Here is a 19,064-nt window from a genome sequence, read left to right on the forward strand (position 1 = left end):
AATCATATTTGACAATAGTGGTCCTGACAGAAACGTTTCTTTAGTTTGTCTCAGAGAGACAAAATATCTTTCCCTCCCTCTTGCAGCAACATCACTTCTCTTCTCTGATGAAGTGTTTATTGGTGTGAGGGCGGGGCAACCTGTCACTCACATGAGATTGACCAATAGCAAACCACAACCATCCAATCAATTCCCCATGGACAGAATCAAGTCCTACATTTTTTCTTGTCCCAGAAGCCATTTCTCTTGGATATACTTCACAATAGGGAAGAAAAGATCCCAACTTCCGTTTCATGTCGACTCTAAGTTGTGATTCATTTGAATAATTAATCATCATGTCAAGTAAATAGTTCAATTAGAAAAAATAATCAATTGACAGCCCTAGTAAATGCACTGTAAAAAAAAAAAAAAAAAAAAAAAAAATCGAAATTGTAAATAAAAGATTATTGCAGAACATTTTAGGAGAAAATACTTTTTCAGTATTTTTACTTCAAAATTTAATTTAATGCTAACTGTCATCTTTGAAATTTATTAGAAATTTCTGAGTGAAAATTGTTTCCAGATAACTTACTTTTTTAGGAATGAATTCAAGTGGTAAAATGCAGTTGTCACCTCCGTAAATAATTGAAGCATTAAGTAAGAGTGCAAATGTATTTAGCTGTAGTGTGTATGTGGTCTAAAGCACTTAATTTTCCCAGATCCTCTTTATTACAAAGCTGTTCAAACACAGACAGGTCTGAGATGGACACTTGAGATGGATACACAAGGTTGCAGTTTCAGCACTCTCAGCTATTGAAAATGGGCAGTAGGAGAAAACATGGGAAATAACTGACTGATACAGAGAGAAGAGGCCCTATATTTTCAGCTGTCTTAACAAACAATGTCAGAGCTTGTGCACTGCTGTCTCTGTTCATGGTTAACATGAGAGGCTCATGACTAGACACATGCCAAGAGGAAGGCTTTGGTTATGTAACACATGTGGAGTCTGTGGGAGCCACTGCTGTGTTCGGATGACAGACAATGCAAGAGGTGCTGCTAATAACACAGAATGACTGCAGAGAGCCTCAGGTGCTGTGGCTGCTGTTAACCTGAGCTTTGTGAACATCCTCTAACTGCACAGGACACTCACAGTGGTGCAGTGTGGCTGCTTTACACCTAATCTATCATTCAAGATGGAGGGTTATTTTCATGGTTAATTATATACTTATTACTTTAAAATATAATAAGTAGCCTAATCCAAATAACTCACTATGAATGACCTAACACATTCTGATATCTAACAAAATTAGATTTGGATCACCCCAAGGTCACATATATATAGAAGCCCATTTTCACCTCAGAGTAAAAAATAAAATAAAAGGTAATTGTATATATACACACACATACTACTGTTTAAATGGTAGGAGTCTATAAGTTTTTTAAAATATTTTCGAAAGAAGTCTCTTATACTCACTAAGGCTGCATTCTTGATCAAAAATACAGTAAAAACACTGATATTGTGAAATATTAATATCATTTAATAACTATTTTCTATTTTAATACATTGTAAAATAGAATTTATTCCTGTGATGCAAAGCTGAATTTTCAGCATCATTACTCCAGTCTTCAGTGTCACATGATCCTTTAGAAATCATTCTAATATGATGATTTGATGCTTAAGAAACTTTTCTTATTATCAATGTTGAAAACAGTATCCTTTGATTAACCCATTTTAGCCCACCGGCAACTATAGTTGCCGCAGTGTATGGTTGTCATTTTCCTTTTGTAAGTTTTCTTCTAGATGTTTTCCATGTTTTATTTCTCAATGACATGCAAGAAAACATCTAAATAAAGGATTTCAAGAACAAAAAAAAGGTATTCACTTCTTTCCTGTGACATGAGGCTGTCAACTTCCTACCCCTACTTCCAGGAAGCATAGTGAAGGCAAACCCTCCCAAAGAAAAGTAATTTTCATGTTAACATTAGAAAATTTTTGTTGACATATATATATATATATCAACGTAATCATGAGGGTCTCTAGAATCATCCAAACAAAACAAATCTTACAAGAGATCTATAGTTTTTTGTATACTTAGTCAAAAGTACGAGCGGCAACTATAGTTGCCGGTGGGCAAATGACTTGTAAGTACATATATAATGGGGAAATGGGGTATACTGTCTTTAATGGGTTAATAAATCAATGTTATTGGTCTTGTTTAGTGCTTTTTGCTTTCATAATATTTTATATTGTTATATATCATATATTGTTATTTGTTAATTAATTTATTTTTTAATTTATTTATTTTTTGTTTGTTTGTAATATGTGACCCTGGACTACAGAACCATTCATAAGGGTCAATTCTTTGAAATTAAGATTTATACATCATCTGAAAGGTGAATATATATAAGCTTTCCATTGATGTATGGTTTGTTAGGATAGGACATTTGGCCGAGACTCAACTATTTGAAAATCTGTAATCTGAAGGTGCAAAAAAATTGAAATATTGAGATAATTGCCTTAAAGTTGTCCAAATTAAGTCCTTATCAATGTATATCCACTCACAAAAATAATTTTTTATATATTTACAGTAGAAAATTTACAAAATATCTTCACAGAACATGATCTTTACTTTATATCCTAATGATTTTTGCCATAAAAGAAAAAAAACAATAATTTTGACCCATACAATGTATTGTTGGCTATAGCTACCAATATACCCGTGCGACTTCTGACTGGCTCTGTGGTCCAGGGTCACATATAAGAGTAATTTTTTTCTAATGAATGATGTAATTTAACTTTTTTGATTCACAATGCTCTGTTAGAGCAACTTAATGGCTGGACTTTGTTCGGCACTATGTTCCACCACTTTAAGACTAATGGATTTGTTGTTTGTTGTGTTTTCATATCCAAGAAATTATAAGCTAGATGCAACTTTTTTGTGTTCACATTGAATGTTCTTTGACTTTGACTCATCTGTTGATCTGTTGAAAGCAGTTATTTTGAGTTAGATGCATAAAAGTTCTCCTCCTATTCAAATTTTACATTGAGGGGTGCATACAACATATTTGCCCACCGGCAACTATAGTTGCCGCACATTCAAACACGTTTTTTAAGAAAAAAAAAACAAAAATCTGGGAAAAATAAATGCAGAACATGTTCACATAGGACACTATTAACAGGACTATATGCATGAAACCATTCAGAAAAATTTAGGCACAAATGGGTTAATAAAAAAGTTCAAAAGCATTTATTTGAAGTAGAAACATTTGTAACATTATAAATGTCTTTACTGTCACTTTTGATCAATTTAATGTGTCCTTGCTGAATAAAAGTATTAATGCACATGGATAAGTGCAAGAAAGTTCCCTTGGGTGCTTTAGCAAGCCGAAAAGAGCAGCTTTATTCTAAAAGTGTTTTTTTTTTTACTCTAAAAGAGCAAGCACAGACGTCTTTATACAGATGATATTACACCAGTGTGTTTCTGGATACAGTTGATATCTTTCAACCTCAGATGGCTATGATCGCTGTCTCAAGTGTTTGAGTCTCACCCACAATGTTACAGCGTTTGTGGATCATTCCGCGAAGATGACAAGGACAACGCTACGATCGCAATTCTCTTTTCTAGTAATAGAGAGACGCCCTTGTCCTGCATTCAGAACTTGCAGCCTTATTGGCGAAGGATGCAATAGAACCTGTCCATCCACCCAAGATGAAGAAGGGTTTCTACAGCCCTTACTTTATCATCCCAAGAGTGGGTTGCAACCAATCTTAGACCTGCAACTTTTGAACCCTGCACAAGGTCATGTTCAAGATGTTAACACAGAAACACTGTCAACAGGATTGGTTTATGGTGATAGACCTGAAGGACTTTCATGTCTCCATTTTGCCTCAACACCAACTATTTCTTCAGTTCAGTTTTGAGGGTCAGGCATACCAGTACATGGTCCTCCCTTTCGGGCTGTCCCTGTTACCTCACATCTTCACAAAATTTGCAGAGGCTGCCCTTTTCCCGTTTAGGAAAGTGGTTAAATCCTCCTAAGCCAAGCCATATTCCCTTATTGGATCTCTCTGTAGTCTTGCTGGGACTACAGGGAGCTCCTTTTGAGCCCTTGGAGTCAGTAGAGTTAAGTGCCCTCTCTTTGAAGATGGCCCTCCTGACCGCACTCACTTCCATCAATAGGGTTGGGGATCTGCAGGCGTTATATATCAGTGAATCATGCCTTGAGTTCAGTCCGGCATACTCCCACTTGATCCTGAGACCTGGCCGGGCTATGTGCCCATAGTTCCCACTACCCCTTTTAGGGACCAAGTGGTGAGTTTGAAAGCACTGCCTTGGGATGAAGCAGACCCAGCCTTGTCATTGCTGTGTACAGTATGCACCATATGTGTTTACTTGGACCACACGCAGAGCTTCAGAAGTTCTGAGTAGCTCTTTGCCTGTTTTGGTAACCAGCAGAAGGATTAGGCTGTCTCCAAACAGAGGATGGCCCATTGGATTGTGGATGCCATTGCCTTGGCATACCAGCCCCAAGGCATGCCGTGCCCCTTAGGAGTGCGAGAACTGCTGCATCTTCCTAAGCTCTAGCAAATGGTGCTTCTCTAACAGACATCTCTGGGCAACACCCAATACCTTCACGAGATTTTATCATTTCCAGGTTGAGCCAGTTTTGTCACGTGTGCTATTGCTATGAACATGTAAGTTATGGATAACGGGCCGAGTGTACCGCTTGCACACAGCACATTTTCCCTACCTGAGGTGATAACATGCACTTTTTTGTCCACGCAAGTGCCTTGGACCAGCAAACCCTGGGCATGAATTTGGAGGAGGAATTTGATGCTAGGCCCAGTACTCATGATGCATGCCTTTTCAGGTCAGCATGTATACATGGGCTAGGTGCTCCATATGTAGTGATTCCCTGATGGTAATCCCATATGATGTTTTGTCCACAATTTCCTTAACCATAAACCTGTGTTTTCCCCTAGGCAGAGCTCCATCTCTAACACCAGTCACTGTGTTTGTAGCACTTCCTCCCTCTTCAGGTAGGACCTACCGCAGGGATGGATTTTTCTTCCACGTGTGGTACATCCTGGTTGGTAATCCATGTGATGTATTCTCCACATATTAATCTTCCTTAAGGCACCATGTGGTCTCCGTTAGTGCTAATTCTGGTCTGCACAGCTGTGAGATTTTTTTAAAAAAGGGAGAAAAGGTCAAACGACCTATTCCCATGTTCTCTCTGTCCCTGCGTTGTATGAGGCACTACACGGCTTACTTGGGGCTTTGGGTTGTGAGCTTGTTACCTGGCACACTGGGGTTGTCGACATCTGTGCTGCCAAAATCTCATAACACGGTTGAGCTGCTGTGGCATTTTCCCCATGGGACCCCTAGTTTCAGTCAATCGACAACACGTCGAAGTGACTGACAGTGACCGGCATTCATTCCGGTTTGTTCTGAGAAGCCGAGACAGTGTCCTAGCCATTTCAGGGGGCAATTCAGCGTTGTGGCAGGAAGGACACATCTCTTTTCTTCCATCAGGAAACATAGGTTATAACAGTAACCGAGAGATACCTACCTGTCAGTCACTGCACGTCGGCATCCTTTTATACCCATATGTCCGGGGGAGTGGAATGCAAATTCCACCCTCCAATTCTCATTGGCCTTTTCTCAAAGTATCAGAGGTGCTCCCATGTGCAACCCCTAGTGTCAGTCAATCGACACCACCTCTCATTCCCTCCATCAGGGAACAGAAGTTACAACAGAGAGTGAGACGTTACTATTACAAGGTAATTTTATCATAGAAAGACAAAATATTTAAAAGCTGTGGGGTATTACTAGGCATGGAAGTGGAGTCGAATGCAGTGCAAAAGAAGGAAATGAGCAAGTCAAGTTGACTTTTTTAAACCAGGAATAAGGCAGCAAGTTATTTTAGCTTTCAGAGAATGAAACAGCAAATCAAAAACAGGAAGGGAGAGTAGACTGTGATCCATTTTTCAGAACATCATTACACAGGAGGTTAGCTGGTGAAGCAATATAGAGAGTGTAATGGGTAAATGTGAATGTGTGCGGTGTGAATAAGAAAGCTGATGGAGGAGAGCCCTCTGGGTCAGAACTGAAAAGTGCTGTTGTAATATTCATCACAGCATATAAAAGCATTGTGATTTTTCTTATTATGACACAATGTTTTACTTTATAATAAAATGCCCTACTAGGACTTCATTTATTTAAGTACTGCAAAAGGTTGAACTTTATTTCATCACCATTGTCGCAATTCTTCAAACAACATTCTTCTTTTGTATTTCTACACTCTCACTCTCTGCAGACGAATGTTAAAAAACCTACCAAATACAACCCGGTAGTCCTTGAAATTCAGAAGCAGGTGTTGTCCAAAAGACATATGACTCCCCACAGACCTTCAGACATGGACATTAATTCCAAAACTCATCAGCCAAAAGCCCTTCAGGATGAGAGCTGGGTTTTATGAAGCCATGGCACAACATTGTTGTGGCATCAGTAAGTTATCGCCTCGTCCTCTGCTAGGAGTGGACACTGTCTGCGAGAGAGCGTATTTTAACAACGCCAGACCCGAATCCCGCTGATGCCTGATAGGAAGGAAGAACAGAGGGGAGGGGGGGCCACCTGTGTCCCTATTTTTAGCCTCCATCTCTCTCTTGCCGTTTTTCTCATGTACACAATCTCTTCCTTCTCATGCCTCAGCACAGCATAAGTTTCCAGCTGAGCTGTTCTTTCCCTCGTGTTTGTACACTTTAAAAGCACGCAAACGTAGTCAGAAATGCCTTTCACCTCCTTGACCGGGTGCCGACAGATTTGCAGAGTTGGTAATGTGCCAATCTTGACATTACTGCAATAAAACCTCCTGTAAGGGAGGGATGCATTCCAGGGTTATTATAGTTTAAAATAAACTATTAAAAATACAAAAACACAACAAAATTAGTAAAACTTTAACTAAAATTAAAATGAAAATGGAAAATATAAAAATAAAAATGGATTCAAAATTTCAGGTGAGCCTTCTAGTACTTCTACTTAAACTTTTTTAAACATTTTTAATAGTTTTAGTTGATAATAACAACACTGTCCTATTCAACACCCTGCTGAAAAATCCAGCATTGCTGGTCTCCAGCATAAGGTATGTTTTGCATACTGGGACCTGCATGGGATGCTGGTTGCTGGTGGACAACCTAAACCAGCTCAGATTTTCTTGAGAACAGCATGATTATGCTTGTCCACCAGCTATACCAGCACTATACCAGCATAAATCAGACTGGACCAACATGGAGTTCATGCAAGTGTATGCTGGACTTTTCAGCAGGGCAAAGAGTGTTGCTTGGGGTCATCTGGACGGGAAGCACATTTTTTCCCTCTCTCGCTCTAAAAAAACAAGATCCAGCTCCATTTGCTTCAGTGGATAAGCTTGAATCAGTAGGATGAACAATGAGCACTGGAACATTAATGGAGGTACTCGTTCAACTCCATGACAGTATTGACCTTTACACAGTGATATAGAGCAGAGAGCATCAGACTCTAGCTGAGACAATGGGAAAGCGGGACAAGTGACATTTAGGAAAGAATATAAGGGCTAGTGTGTGGTGGAATGGTTGGAGTGATTCACATTTGTCCCAGTTTGGCCTTTGTGGACTTCAAGGAACATCAAGGATGAAGAGTCTGGCTCTGTTATAAAATGTAGTGATCTGCCTACATAGGCATCAGAACTATGCTCCTGATGCAAAAGATGCTCCAACAAGTAGTTAGCATACACTCTCAGGAAAACAAAGGTAAAAAAAGCTGTCACTGGGGCAGTACCCTTTAAAAAGGAACACCTTTGTACCTTATTTACCCTTAAAGTGTACATATAAGCACCTTAAAGGTACATATTATTATCTAAATGGTACTTATTTGTACCTTTTGAATGGGTAACGCCGCAGTGACAGATTTTGTACCATTTTTATGTCATTGTACAATTGTGAGTTCTAATATACTTCCTATGGGGCAATGCTATATTGCTGTATTCTTGCATAATATATCAGTAGAGTTGTTTTAGATATGTTGGATATTGGACATATAGAGGCCGATATTTGATATTCAATTATTCATGCTTATTTCCCTTGTGTTTCCTTCATCTGAAACTCATTCAAGTTAATCTTTAAAAACACAAATGATGTAATAACACATGTTAAATGCATACCTCAATCCATTTTTCACTGCACATTATAATGATTTTTTTGTATGGACAGGTATGCCGCTATCAAAAGCAGAATGTTTATTTAGTAGAATGATTTTAGCTTTTTGTGTTATTTTTTACTTATTATGACAACATAGAATTTTGATGTTGTCCATTTATCAGTTTCAGCCTTACCATTAGAATAGTTATCATCTATTTGGTAATGGCCAGAATTTTAATATTGGTGCATATCTTTAAAAAACAAAATCAGTGCAGGACGGTAGACAAAGATAGAGTTTGTTTAAACATAAGGGGCGTGAAAACGACAGCGTGAAAATACAGGCATTATATAGCGGGTACATTTGACCCGCGTTGCGCTTATAGGTATAAATGCCCTGTTTTTTGATCTGGTTTTATCGAAACAATTTTTAACACCAAGGGATTGTAAATTGCACAATTTTGGTAAAAGTCAATGTCTGGGATGTTTTATTTAAAACCTGTTATGTACATTTGAAAAACAGCCACGGGTAAAATTTCTAGTGTTAAGCATGTATTTTATTAGAATTCAATTTGAAAAAAAAATCCATAAAATGTAATGAAAATATAAGGAAAACTGACTTTTAATTTTAATATATTTTTTGTGTGCTGTATTTGTATGTATTTCCCATGTAGTTAGCTTAGCAACATGCTAACGGCAATCTCTATTGGAATCGATTGTGAGATTCGTCTCCTGTACACTTGTGCTATTTGTATTATGCAGTGTCGATAATGCATTCAGCTACCAATAATGTAGTAAGCTCCGCTCCATTAAACACGTTTTACCATATTTACGCAGAACATATTAAAAAGCATACAGATTCCAAGAGGGCCTTATCATCGCCTATGCAGAAATACTCGCAAAAAAAACACTCTTTTCATTAAAGAGTCAATGCTGAATCAGTGGAAAAGTGCTGTGGTCTGTTCACTGCCCTAGAGAAAAATTGATGCTGACAGCTGCCTTCTGTCAACCACTGAGTGAGTGACACGACAAAACCCACTGAAAGAGAGAGAGAGAACCATATTGCCAAATTGCTATTAGGTATTGAAGCGGCTGAGAAAACGAAGACATTGAACCACATGGCAATTCGGGGAAGGAATGTTTCTTTGTGAAGTTTGAATGAGGGTGGAGGGTAAACAGCAAGTGGCTTTCTTCATAGCATGCAAAGCACAGAACCACTAGTTCGACACAGATGGCAATAACCCATAGTTCTCCTAACCACAGTAATCAGCGGGGCTGTGACGGGTGATGGGGTGCGAGCAATCATTAATGCCCCTTCGGTCTCAGAAGCTTTATTTCTGGAGCTGTTTACATCTACTAGTTGGAAATGAGGCAAAAATTCACTAAAAATATTTAAAAAATGCAAAGACACAAGTAGTTCCAAATCTGTCCCAAAATCTAGTGAGCTTCCTTGCTGTCTAGCATCTACATAGGCTGCTGTCTTCTAAGGGAAACGGAGCCTGTGACATCATCATCCAAACTGTATGCATAAAGTGAATTGTATCATCACCCAGCTCTAATATGCTTTAATCCGCTATAAGACATGAAGATGTTAACATTAACATCAAGATTTTCTGTACAGCTGCTTTAAAACAATATGTATTGTGAAAAGCGCTATACAAATAAATCTGAATTGACTCGTCCCACAATTCTGGCATGTTGCTAAGTGAAACGAAAGTCCCTTTCAAGGTAAATCAGTTCACTTGGCGGCCATATTTGAATCACCATCATCTCAGCTATTTCAGAAATGCAAGACCAGCTTCTTTCTACTAAAATATTGAAATCTCAAAAGCTGCCTGGCAAATTCACAATTCAAATTATATGCATATTTCAAACAAGCAGCAAGCTCTGACACAAATTATCTCATAAAGCTTGTTTTTGTTTTTACATTTAATTAGCATTTAAAAAGCTTATATTTCAGGCTGAGGCAGCCAATGCGCATGTGCAGTCCCCAAGCATGCATCTTTGGTCAATGATTGTTTGTATGGGAACCAGAAGCAGCAGCGGCAGTGATTCAATGACTTTACCAATTGGCTCTTTTACTTATAAGGCGTTACTTACTCCACCATACTGCGTGTTGCACTTTCTCTCATTCAGAGTAATATGAGGGCACATATACAGTCTTCGGCAATACTCTATTGACTATAAATGGCATAGAACACACATACTGAGTAAAATGGTACATTTTTAATTAATTATATTTAGTATTTTTATCAGCTTTTTTGTAATGAGTGAATTATCTCAACTTAATCCATTTTCTCTTTTTGCTTTGGATGAAGCTATTGGATGAATTTCTTCATTGCACTGCATCATGGGATTGCCTTCTCTATGAATGATACATGCCATGCTGCCTTAGAATTTGGTAATAGGTAGACAAAATAATTATTTTGCGTACCATTTGAAACTGACTTTGTGTTGGGAGTGCATCTATGATGCTTTTGTTCCAGCTCACTAAGTTTAGGAAGAGACCCTTTGACCAGATCCCCAGTTTTGTTGGGTTGTCTTCATCTTTGGATAATTCATAATTAATCACTCAAAGATTTTTATTTTTAGTGCAGGGTATCTCTGCAGTGCCGTTTAGTGCCCCCGCAGAAACACTGTGTGTGTGTGTGTGTGTGTGTGTGTGTGTGTGTGTGTGTGTGTGTGTGTGTGTGTGTGTGTGTGTGTGTGTGTGTGTGTGTGTGTGTGTGTGTGTGTGTGTGTGTGTGTGTGTGTGTGTGTGTGTCGAGACACATATTCAGGAAGGAGGAAAGCAATTTGTTTTTTTGCAACAGTTCCTTCCCAGGAACAACGGGCGACACAGATAAGAAAACAACATCCAACAACAAAAAAAAACATTTCAACCAAATTTAAAACTGAAACTCACATAAACATATTAAACATACTTGAAATACACACAAATAATTTTCTTCTGGAAGCCAAACATACAAAAAACATACAGGAAAACCCTGGCCACAGATATGATAATCTAACATTGAATAAGAACATAATGTCTCTTCCTCCTGCATGGCCTCAAGATCTTGCTGTTCACGCGCTTTCCTGTGTATTTCCTAATTTTGACTAATGACCGTTCTTTTCTCTTGCACAACAACATGCACATATGCACAGTGCACTACTGAAGCTTTGTGCTTTGCTTTGTGTCATGCAGTTTTATTTTAATATTGTGTAGTATTTCTGAATATTTTGAATTAGCTTTTATTTTTATATCTTCAGCTTTCAGTTTAATTTAAGATTAAGTAATTTTGTTATGTGCATTAGTCATTATTATTATTTTTTATATATTAGTCATTATATATTATTTCTATTTAGCTTATTTATTTTTCAGTTTTAGTATTTATAAATTCAGTTTTAGTCATTTTAGTACTTCTACTTAAAGCATTAGTTCACTTCAGAATTAAAATTTCCTGATAATTTACTCATGTCATCCAAGATGTCTTTCTTCAGTCGAAAAGAAATTAAGGTTTTTGAGGAAAACTTTCCAGGACTTTTTTCCTTATAGTGGACTTCGATGGCTACCAACGGATTGAAGGTCCAAATTGCAGATTCTGTGCAGCTCCAAAGGGTTCTACACGATCCCAGACGAGGAATAAGGGTCTTATCTAGTGAAACAATTGGTCATTTTCAAAAAACAAAAACAATTAAATGATGCTTTTTATCCACAAATGCTTGTCTTGCATTAGCTCTGCGATGCGCCATGCAAAGATTAAATCAAATAGCCTTTACCAATAAAAAAGGGTAAATTAACGATGACGGACGATATTGAAGTTGGAGGAGAAAATGAGATGGAGTTTTTCACCTTACTGCGATACTTCCTCCTATGTCACGCGTGACCTTTCCAAAATCTGCCGACATATTTACAAATAATGGTTTTTACATACAGCGTGCGCGTTCACCTGCTTGTAAACAAAGTTTAGCGCTTCCGGCTATGCCAGCACTTCATCTTGAACACTAGGTGGCGGTAATACTCCTAAGGAGTGAGCAGCCAGTAACAAGTAGTAGTAGAAGAAGACGGTCGTCAGTTTAGTTCTCGCGCATGCGTCATGGAGCTGTCGTGAACTAACGTCAGAGGCGTGAGAAAATGAGAGAAATAGTTGAATAAAGTTGTTCTTTTGTTTGTTTTTTTTCGCATGAAAAGTATTATCGTCGCTTGAGAAAAGTATGGTTGAGCCACTGTAGTGGCATGGACTATTTAAACATTTTCTTCACTGACTTTCTGGACGGACAAGTTTGTGCCCCTTAAAGCCAATGGAGGAGTATTCCACCGCTCATATTTAATCACAAAAATATTAATTTGTGACCCGAAGATGAAAGAAAGACTTACATGTTTGTATCAACATGAGGGTGAGTAATTACTGACAGAATTTTCATTTTTGGGTGAACTAACCCTTTAACAATTTGAGAAAAAAGTATAACAGTAATAATAATTTGCATGGTTTGGCGTGATCCGAGCTAAGCGATCGTTAGATTTAATCATCATTAGCAGCGCAATTTATTGTAGGCCTAATGCTTTTTTCCTCAGTTGGTCAGAACAAAAGTGGAAGAAATGTTACTTACTTGTTCAGCTGATATTTCCACAGAAAATTCTTATATTGGTCATACTTTCAAGACGTAGAATCTGTGATTCTGGAATATAGTATCCACACCGGTGCGATGACTGACAGCAAACATTAGATTCATCCACTGAGGAGTCATGCCGATGCACAACCCACGTAACGATAACTGTTCCGCATATGACTGCATTCGCATGTTTCAAACTGAGATGGCGACAACGAGGAAAAATGGCGGACTGCAGCTTTAAAGTCATCATTAAACAGAAGTTGCAATAGTCTTTTCTTCCCTATTGTGACATATATCTGAGTGAAACAGCTTCTCAAACAAGAAAATATGTAGGGCGGGACTTGATTTTGTCCATGGGGAATTGATGGTTGTGGTTTGCTATTGGTGGATCTCATATGAGTGACAGGTTGCCCCGTCCTCAAGCCATTAAACACATCATCAGAGGAGAGAAGAGACGATTCTGCAAGAGGGAGGGGAAGCTATTTGGATTAAAGATTACAAGTGACATGACTTTAAAAAAAAAATGATGTAAAAAGATAAATCATTTATTAAATACTGCAATATTCCATTAAAAAAACAAGAATGATGGGCATTTTTTGTCTCAGACAAAAAACTTGAAAGGTTGATGAGTGTTTTATAGTGTGTACTTAAAGATTGATTCTGTTCCAAAGTACTTCAACAAATTTACCTTAACTACCCTCGACTGTTGTTAGATTTTACACCTTCAATGTACCTTATCGTACTGTAGGTGTTTCATTTGGTCTTGTTCTGAATCTTCCCACATCCTCTCAAATACATCAACACACTGCAGTCTTCTTCCAGGCCGCCTCACATGGCAAAGCAGCATTCAACCAGACGAGGTCAGGAAGAGGTGGTGCATTAAATACTGCATGAACTCATCCGTCAGTAAGAGGCAGTCAAGTGAATTTGCAATATGGACAAAGGCCCATCTTCTTATACAGGCAGACAAGGTTAATATAAGTATATCCAATATATCCATTAAGCATATCCAAAAGCAATGCACTGGGAATATTCCTCTCATCTTATATAATGGAAATTACTTAGTGGAGTAAAACAAATCTTAACAGGAATGGAATTTGAGAATGGTGTCTGGGTCGGATTAAAGTATTGTGGTGCCCCTGACAATCCGCTTCAAGTATTGTTGTTTTACCAGTGCCTCAGGGCTTGTGTTACTTGGCTTAAAACTGTTCGGCACTGTGAGGAACAATATAAGCCAGAAGGACAGCAAAGGCAGCATCCTTTCTTCCTGCACTACTGCTCAAGAGTGTTGTCTGTATTTCTCTCTATGTAATATCACAATACTTCACATGGACTCCATAAAAGTTCTGAAACATATTTATGGCTTGATATCATAGGAGAACTTCAAAATATGATGCTGGAAAAGCTTTTTCTATGGTTCTGTAGATGTCCATCGATGTGCCAGTGCTTCAAAAATGCAAGGAAATCCATGTCTAGTCTAAAGAATCTAGAAATGTGCTGATATTATAATTCTACCTCATTCCGACAAGACAATAAATATTTTCATGTTATGGCCAATAACTGATAAATGACTGATAGTATGCTGTTCTATAGTAAACAGAGTACAACTATAACTAAAATCAATCATTTTTAATTGCTTCTAGTGAATTTAAGCATCGCAACATTATGTAAATTAAAATTTATATTTGATATTTGCTAAATATTACATTAAAAAGTGTTTTTTATTATTACTATTTTTTATTTTAAAGATTCATTTTAAGTGTGAGTTTTAGATGACAAAGGTGATGTAAAGGAAATTATCATGCATAGTTAAATATCCAATAAAACTGTAACATCAAGATTATAAACAGAAAACAAAATATTATTAATAGTACACATCAAAACTTAAAACCATTAAATAAGGCAATTTTGACTTGGATTAAACTGCTCAATTCATATGGATCACAAGAAAATCGACATTACTGAGACTTTCAATGGATGGACAAAAGTGATAAGAGAACATTAAAGGTGCCCTTGAATGAAAAATTGAATTTATATTGGCATAGTTGAATAACAAGAGTTCAGTACATGGAAATGACATACAGTGAGTCTCAAACTCCATTGTTTCCTCCTCCTTGTGGAAATCTCATTTGTTTAAAAGACCTCCGAAAAACATGTGAATCTCAACATAACACTGACTGTTACATAACAGTCGGGATCATTAATATGTATGACACCAATATTTGCATATGCCAGCCCATGTTCAAGGCATTACACAAGGGCAGCCAGTATTAACGTCTGGATCTGTGCACAGCTGAATCATCAGACTAGGTAAGCAAGCAAGAACAATAGTGAAAAATGGCAGATGGAGCGATAATAACTGACTTGATCCATGATATCATGATATTTTTAGTGATATTTGTAAATTGTCTTTCTAAATGTTTCGTTAGCATGTTGCTAATGTACTGTTAAATGTGGTTAAAGTTACCATCGTTTCTTACTGTATTCACGGAGACAAGAGCCGTCGTTATTTTCATTATTAAACACTTGCAGTTTGTATAATTCATAAACACAACTTCAGGGAGCGCGCCATATAAAGGGGCCACGCGCTGAATCTGTGCATAGTTAATTATGCCCCAAAATAGGCAGCTAAAAAAATTAATAAAAAAAAAATCTATGGGGTATTTTGAGCTGAAACTTCACAGATACATTCAGGGGACACCTTAGACTTATATTACATCTTGTAAAATCTGGTTCGAGGGCACCTTTAATAATGTCTTCATCGAAGTTCAGAAGAGGAATTAGAGTCATTCTGGTTTGGAATGACATGATGACAGAATCTTTATTTCTTCAGGTACTGGTTTTAAATCTATTGATTTTATTTATGGTTTTAAAGAGGCCTGAAATGTAGCTTTTTGCTTTTGAATTACATTCCTTTGACTCTCTGAACTTTAGCAATTCGCCATGTTATTCAATATAAATCTTACATTTAGACATGGCCCTGTCCATGGTGCTGATTCTGTGCACAGGTGTATAACACCTTCCATCACCATGTTAGTGAGGACCTGCACATGCATTTCTTCAGCAAAGCAACAGAAGATGTAGACTCACACAATAAATAATAGGTCTATCAACTCAGTATTGATCTGCACGTTCATAGCAGAGAACACTCAAACCTAAATTTCATCAGACAAAAGAGAACAAAATATACCTACAAAATCAGCACCATTTATTTCAAGCATCCATCTCCAAAAAAAATATGAAAAAAAATAAATTAAAAAAATTTAATCTCACAGTTGAAGTCACTGACAGCACATTTTATATTAATCTCCTTTCATATGCAAGTCGCTAAGTTGCTTGCTATCCACAAACAGTCTAGACTAATGAACCAGAATCATTTATTTTGATTATTACAAATAATAATTTAACTTTTTATTACATACTAAATACGACCTTCATCTTGCACTTCACATGAGTTAAATTTTCCCTACACAATACTTCAGGTCACTTGAGGTGTGTGAGGGGGTCTTATTTGTTTATCATATAAAACAAAAAAACCTGAAAAATTTGAATCAAAGAGAGTCTGGGATAAAACAAATTCCTCATAAACTGGAGTAAACAGTCGCGACCACAGCCAGGCCTTGAAGTATTGAGCACTCATCCTCTAAGAGTGTTTGAGGATTCTGTTGTTGTGACTGGAGAGCAGTAAAGCCCAGTTCACAGACAGTTCCAGGCCAACCACATCCGTGATGCATGTGGCTTTATAGGACGCATGAATAGAGCCTGGCTTTGAGAACCCAGCGTGGTAAATAACCATCAGAATGCAGCATGGCTACAAATTCTGACAAATAAAAGAAGTCTTGCCCTAACAGACCAACTTTGAATGCTTTGATGTGGTAATTTCTTTCCTTAACACAACAACCCTAAACATAGGGATGGGAAACTGTCAGGAATGTAAAGATCCTGGTTCAGATTCCACAGAACAATTCTGGTACTTTGTTAAAGTTATTTTGTTGTTTTTTGTTAAATAGAATGAATAACAATCTAAAATGACACTAATTGTACACTACCATTCAATGGTTTGGGATCAGTAAGAATTTTTTATGTTTTTGAAAGTCTCTTATGTTCACCAAGCCTGAATTTATTTATTTATAATACAGTATACAGTTTCTCAATATTGAGAAAAATTATTAACATTTTAAAATAACTGTTTTCTATTTGAATATCTGTTCAAATGTAATTTATTGTTGTGATGTCAAAGCTGAATTTTCAGCATCATTACTCTTCTTTAGTGTCACGTGATCCTTCAGAAATCATTCTAATATGCTGATTTGATGGTCAAGAAACATTTATTATTATTATCGATGTTAAAAACAGTTGTGCTGCTTCATATTTGTTTTGGAAACCATCATATATTTGAATATTTGACATTTTTGTAATGTTATATGTGTCTTTACTGCCATTTTTTGGTCAATTTAAAGCATTCTTGCTGAATAAAAGTATTAATTTCTTAAAAAAAAAAAAAAAAACTGCCCCCAAACTTTTGAATAGAAGTGTAAATCTAAGTCTCACAAGCTTTAATACATTAGGCAGTAACACTTCTTAGCTCATGTCAAGATGGCTAATGACGTAACCAATTCAGTGATGGAGTGAATCATATTCAATCAAACTAAACATGAATTTGCAATTGATTTTAACTCTTTTTTTATATTTTGGGGATGTTAGCCTTTACTTAGAAAGGACAGAAGGAGGACATACAAGTAATTATGAGAGTAGAGAGAGAGGACCGTGGACCTCAGCTCAAGCCGTGACTCGAACTCGGGTTGTCCAAAGTGCAACCGCACCATATGGCAGAGCACTTTCCAACACAGCTATGGCTCTGATATTCTTTGAAAGATGGAACCAGTTCTTATCCATTTCCCAACCCCATACATTACACTAATACAGTCCTAACCTTAAAAACAGCACTTGACTTTCAAACCTCTGTAATGTGATGAAGCAAACTGCCCTGTACCATTATAGTCCGGATGACTTTGCCACGTCCTTGTATATGTCCAAGATACTGAGGGTGGGAGACTGATTAGGCTCCTGTCGCACGCCACACCATCCACTGCCACTGAAACATTGATTCTCAATCCCATTACTTGGCCAGTCAGAGTAACAGATTGCTGCTGACTCCAGCCTGTTAGGGCATGTATATCACCCAGGCAGCCTACAGTCACCCTAAATATGCCCTCATAAAGCAAAAGGGAATCTTTACAGCCGTAAGGCTGGAATGCACTACACGACTTTGAAAATATGATCAGATTTTAAAACACTAGGCATCATACACTTGACAACTTTGTTAAAACTGGGCATCATACACTGAACAACTGAGGATCACAAAGTCGTTCACTGTAAACCCTAATGCTCAAAAGAATTAATTGGTTTGAGTAGGACAAACTTAAATTAAACAAATTAGTTCAGTACAAATGAGTATTTAGCACTTTCTTTTTCCTTTAAGTTCACAGACGTTTACTTATATATTTTAAGTAAACTGAACTGTTGTTTTGAGTTTTATGAACTCATTTCTTCAAATTTAGACGACCTTAAGATTAAGTGAACCTGGGCTGGGATTTCTATTTCCCAGCATGCTTCAGTGGTGCACCAAAAAAACAAAATAACGACTTATATAGTGATGGCCGATTTCAAAACACTGCTTCATAAAGCTTTGGAACGTTATGAATCTTTTGTGACGAATCAGCGGTTCGGAGTGCCAAAGTCACATGATTTCAGCAGTTTGGTGGTTTGACACGCGATTAAAATCATGATTCGATACACTGATTCATTGTGCTCCGAATCTTCATGAAGCAGTGTTTTGAAATCGGCCATCACTATATAAGTCGTTATTTTGTTTTTTTTGGCGCACCAAAAATATTCTCGTCGTTTTATAATATTAATATTGAACCACTGTAATCACATGAACTGATTTAAATATGATTTTAGTACATTAATGGATCTTGAGAGAGGAAGTGTCATTGCTGGCTATGCAGGCCTCACTGAGCCATCGGATTTCAACTAAAATATCTTAATTTGTGTTCCGAAGATGAATGATGGTCTTAAGGGTGTGGAACGGCGTGAGGGTGAGTAATTTATGACAGGATTTTCATTTTTGGGTGAACTAACACTTTAAACTTTGAATTTAACTTAAAAATTTGAGACTGATTTCCTCAAATTTTTTGAGTTTTGCCAACTTTTTCGGGTTTACAGTGTTCTAAATATAACAAACTCACACAGAAACATATGCATGTGTTTTAAAATCGGCTCAAAATACCAAACGTGTTTTAAATCCTCC

General features: G+C 37.2%; 1 protein-coding gene across 3 annotated transcripts in view; it reads right to left on the bottom strand.

Annotated features, from left to right (window-relative positions):
- aatka (apoptosis-associated tyrosine kinase a) overlaps positions 1-19,064 on the bottom strand; it is a 58,318-nt gene that overhangs the window by 37,120 nt on the left and 2,134 nt on the right. Inside the window, exon 1 of one of the 3 annotated variants that reach the window (XM_067381449.1) lies at positions 12,749-13,374. The exons of 1 other annotated variant lie outside the window; for it this stretch is intronic. Coding sequence is in view for 1 of the 2 variants with exons in the window: in XM_067381447.1 (XP_067237548.1) it covers positions 6,321-6,375 (55 nt within the window). In the remaining variant the exon portion in view is untranslated. Of the gene's footprint in view, positions 1-6,320; positions 6,516-12,748; positions 13,375-19,064 lie in introns of those variants that run through there. One more of the 3 variants, XM_067381447.1, reaches the window with a different exon arrangement.

Source organism: Chanodichthys erythropterus, chromosome 3 (assembly GCF_024489055.1).
Source record: "Chanodichthys erythropterus isolate Z2021 chromosome 3, ASM2448905v1, whole genome shotgun sequence".
Lineage (NCBI taxonomy): Eukaryota > Metazoa > Chordata > Actinopteri > Cypriniformes > Xenocyprididae > Chanodichthys > Chanodichthys erythropterus.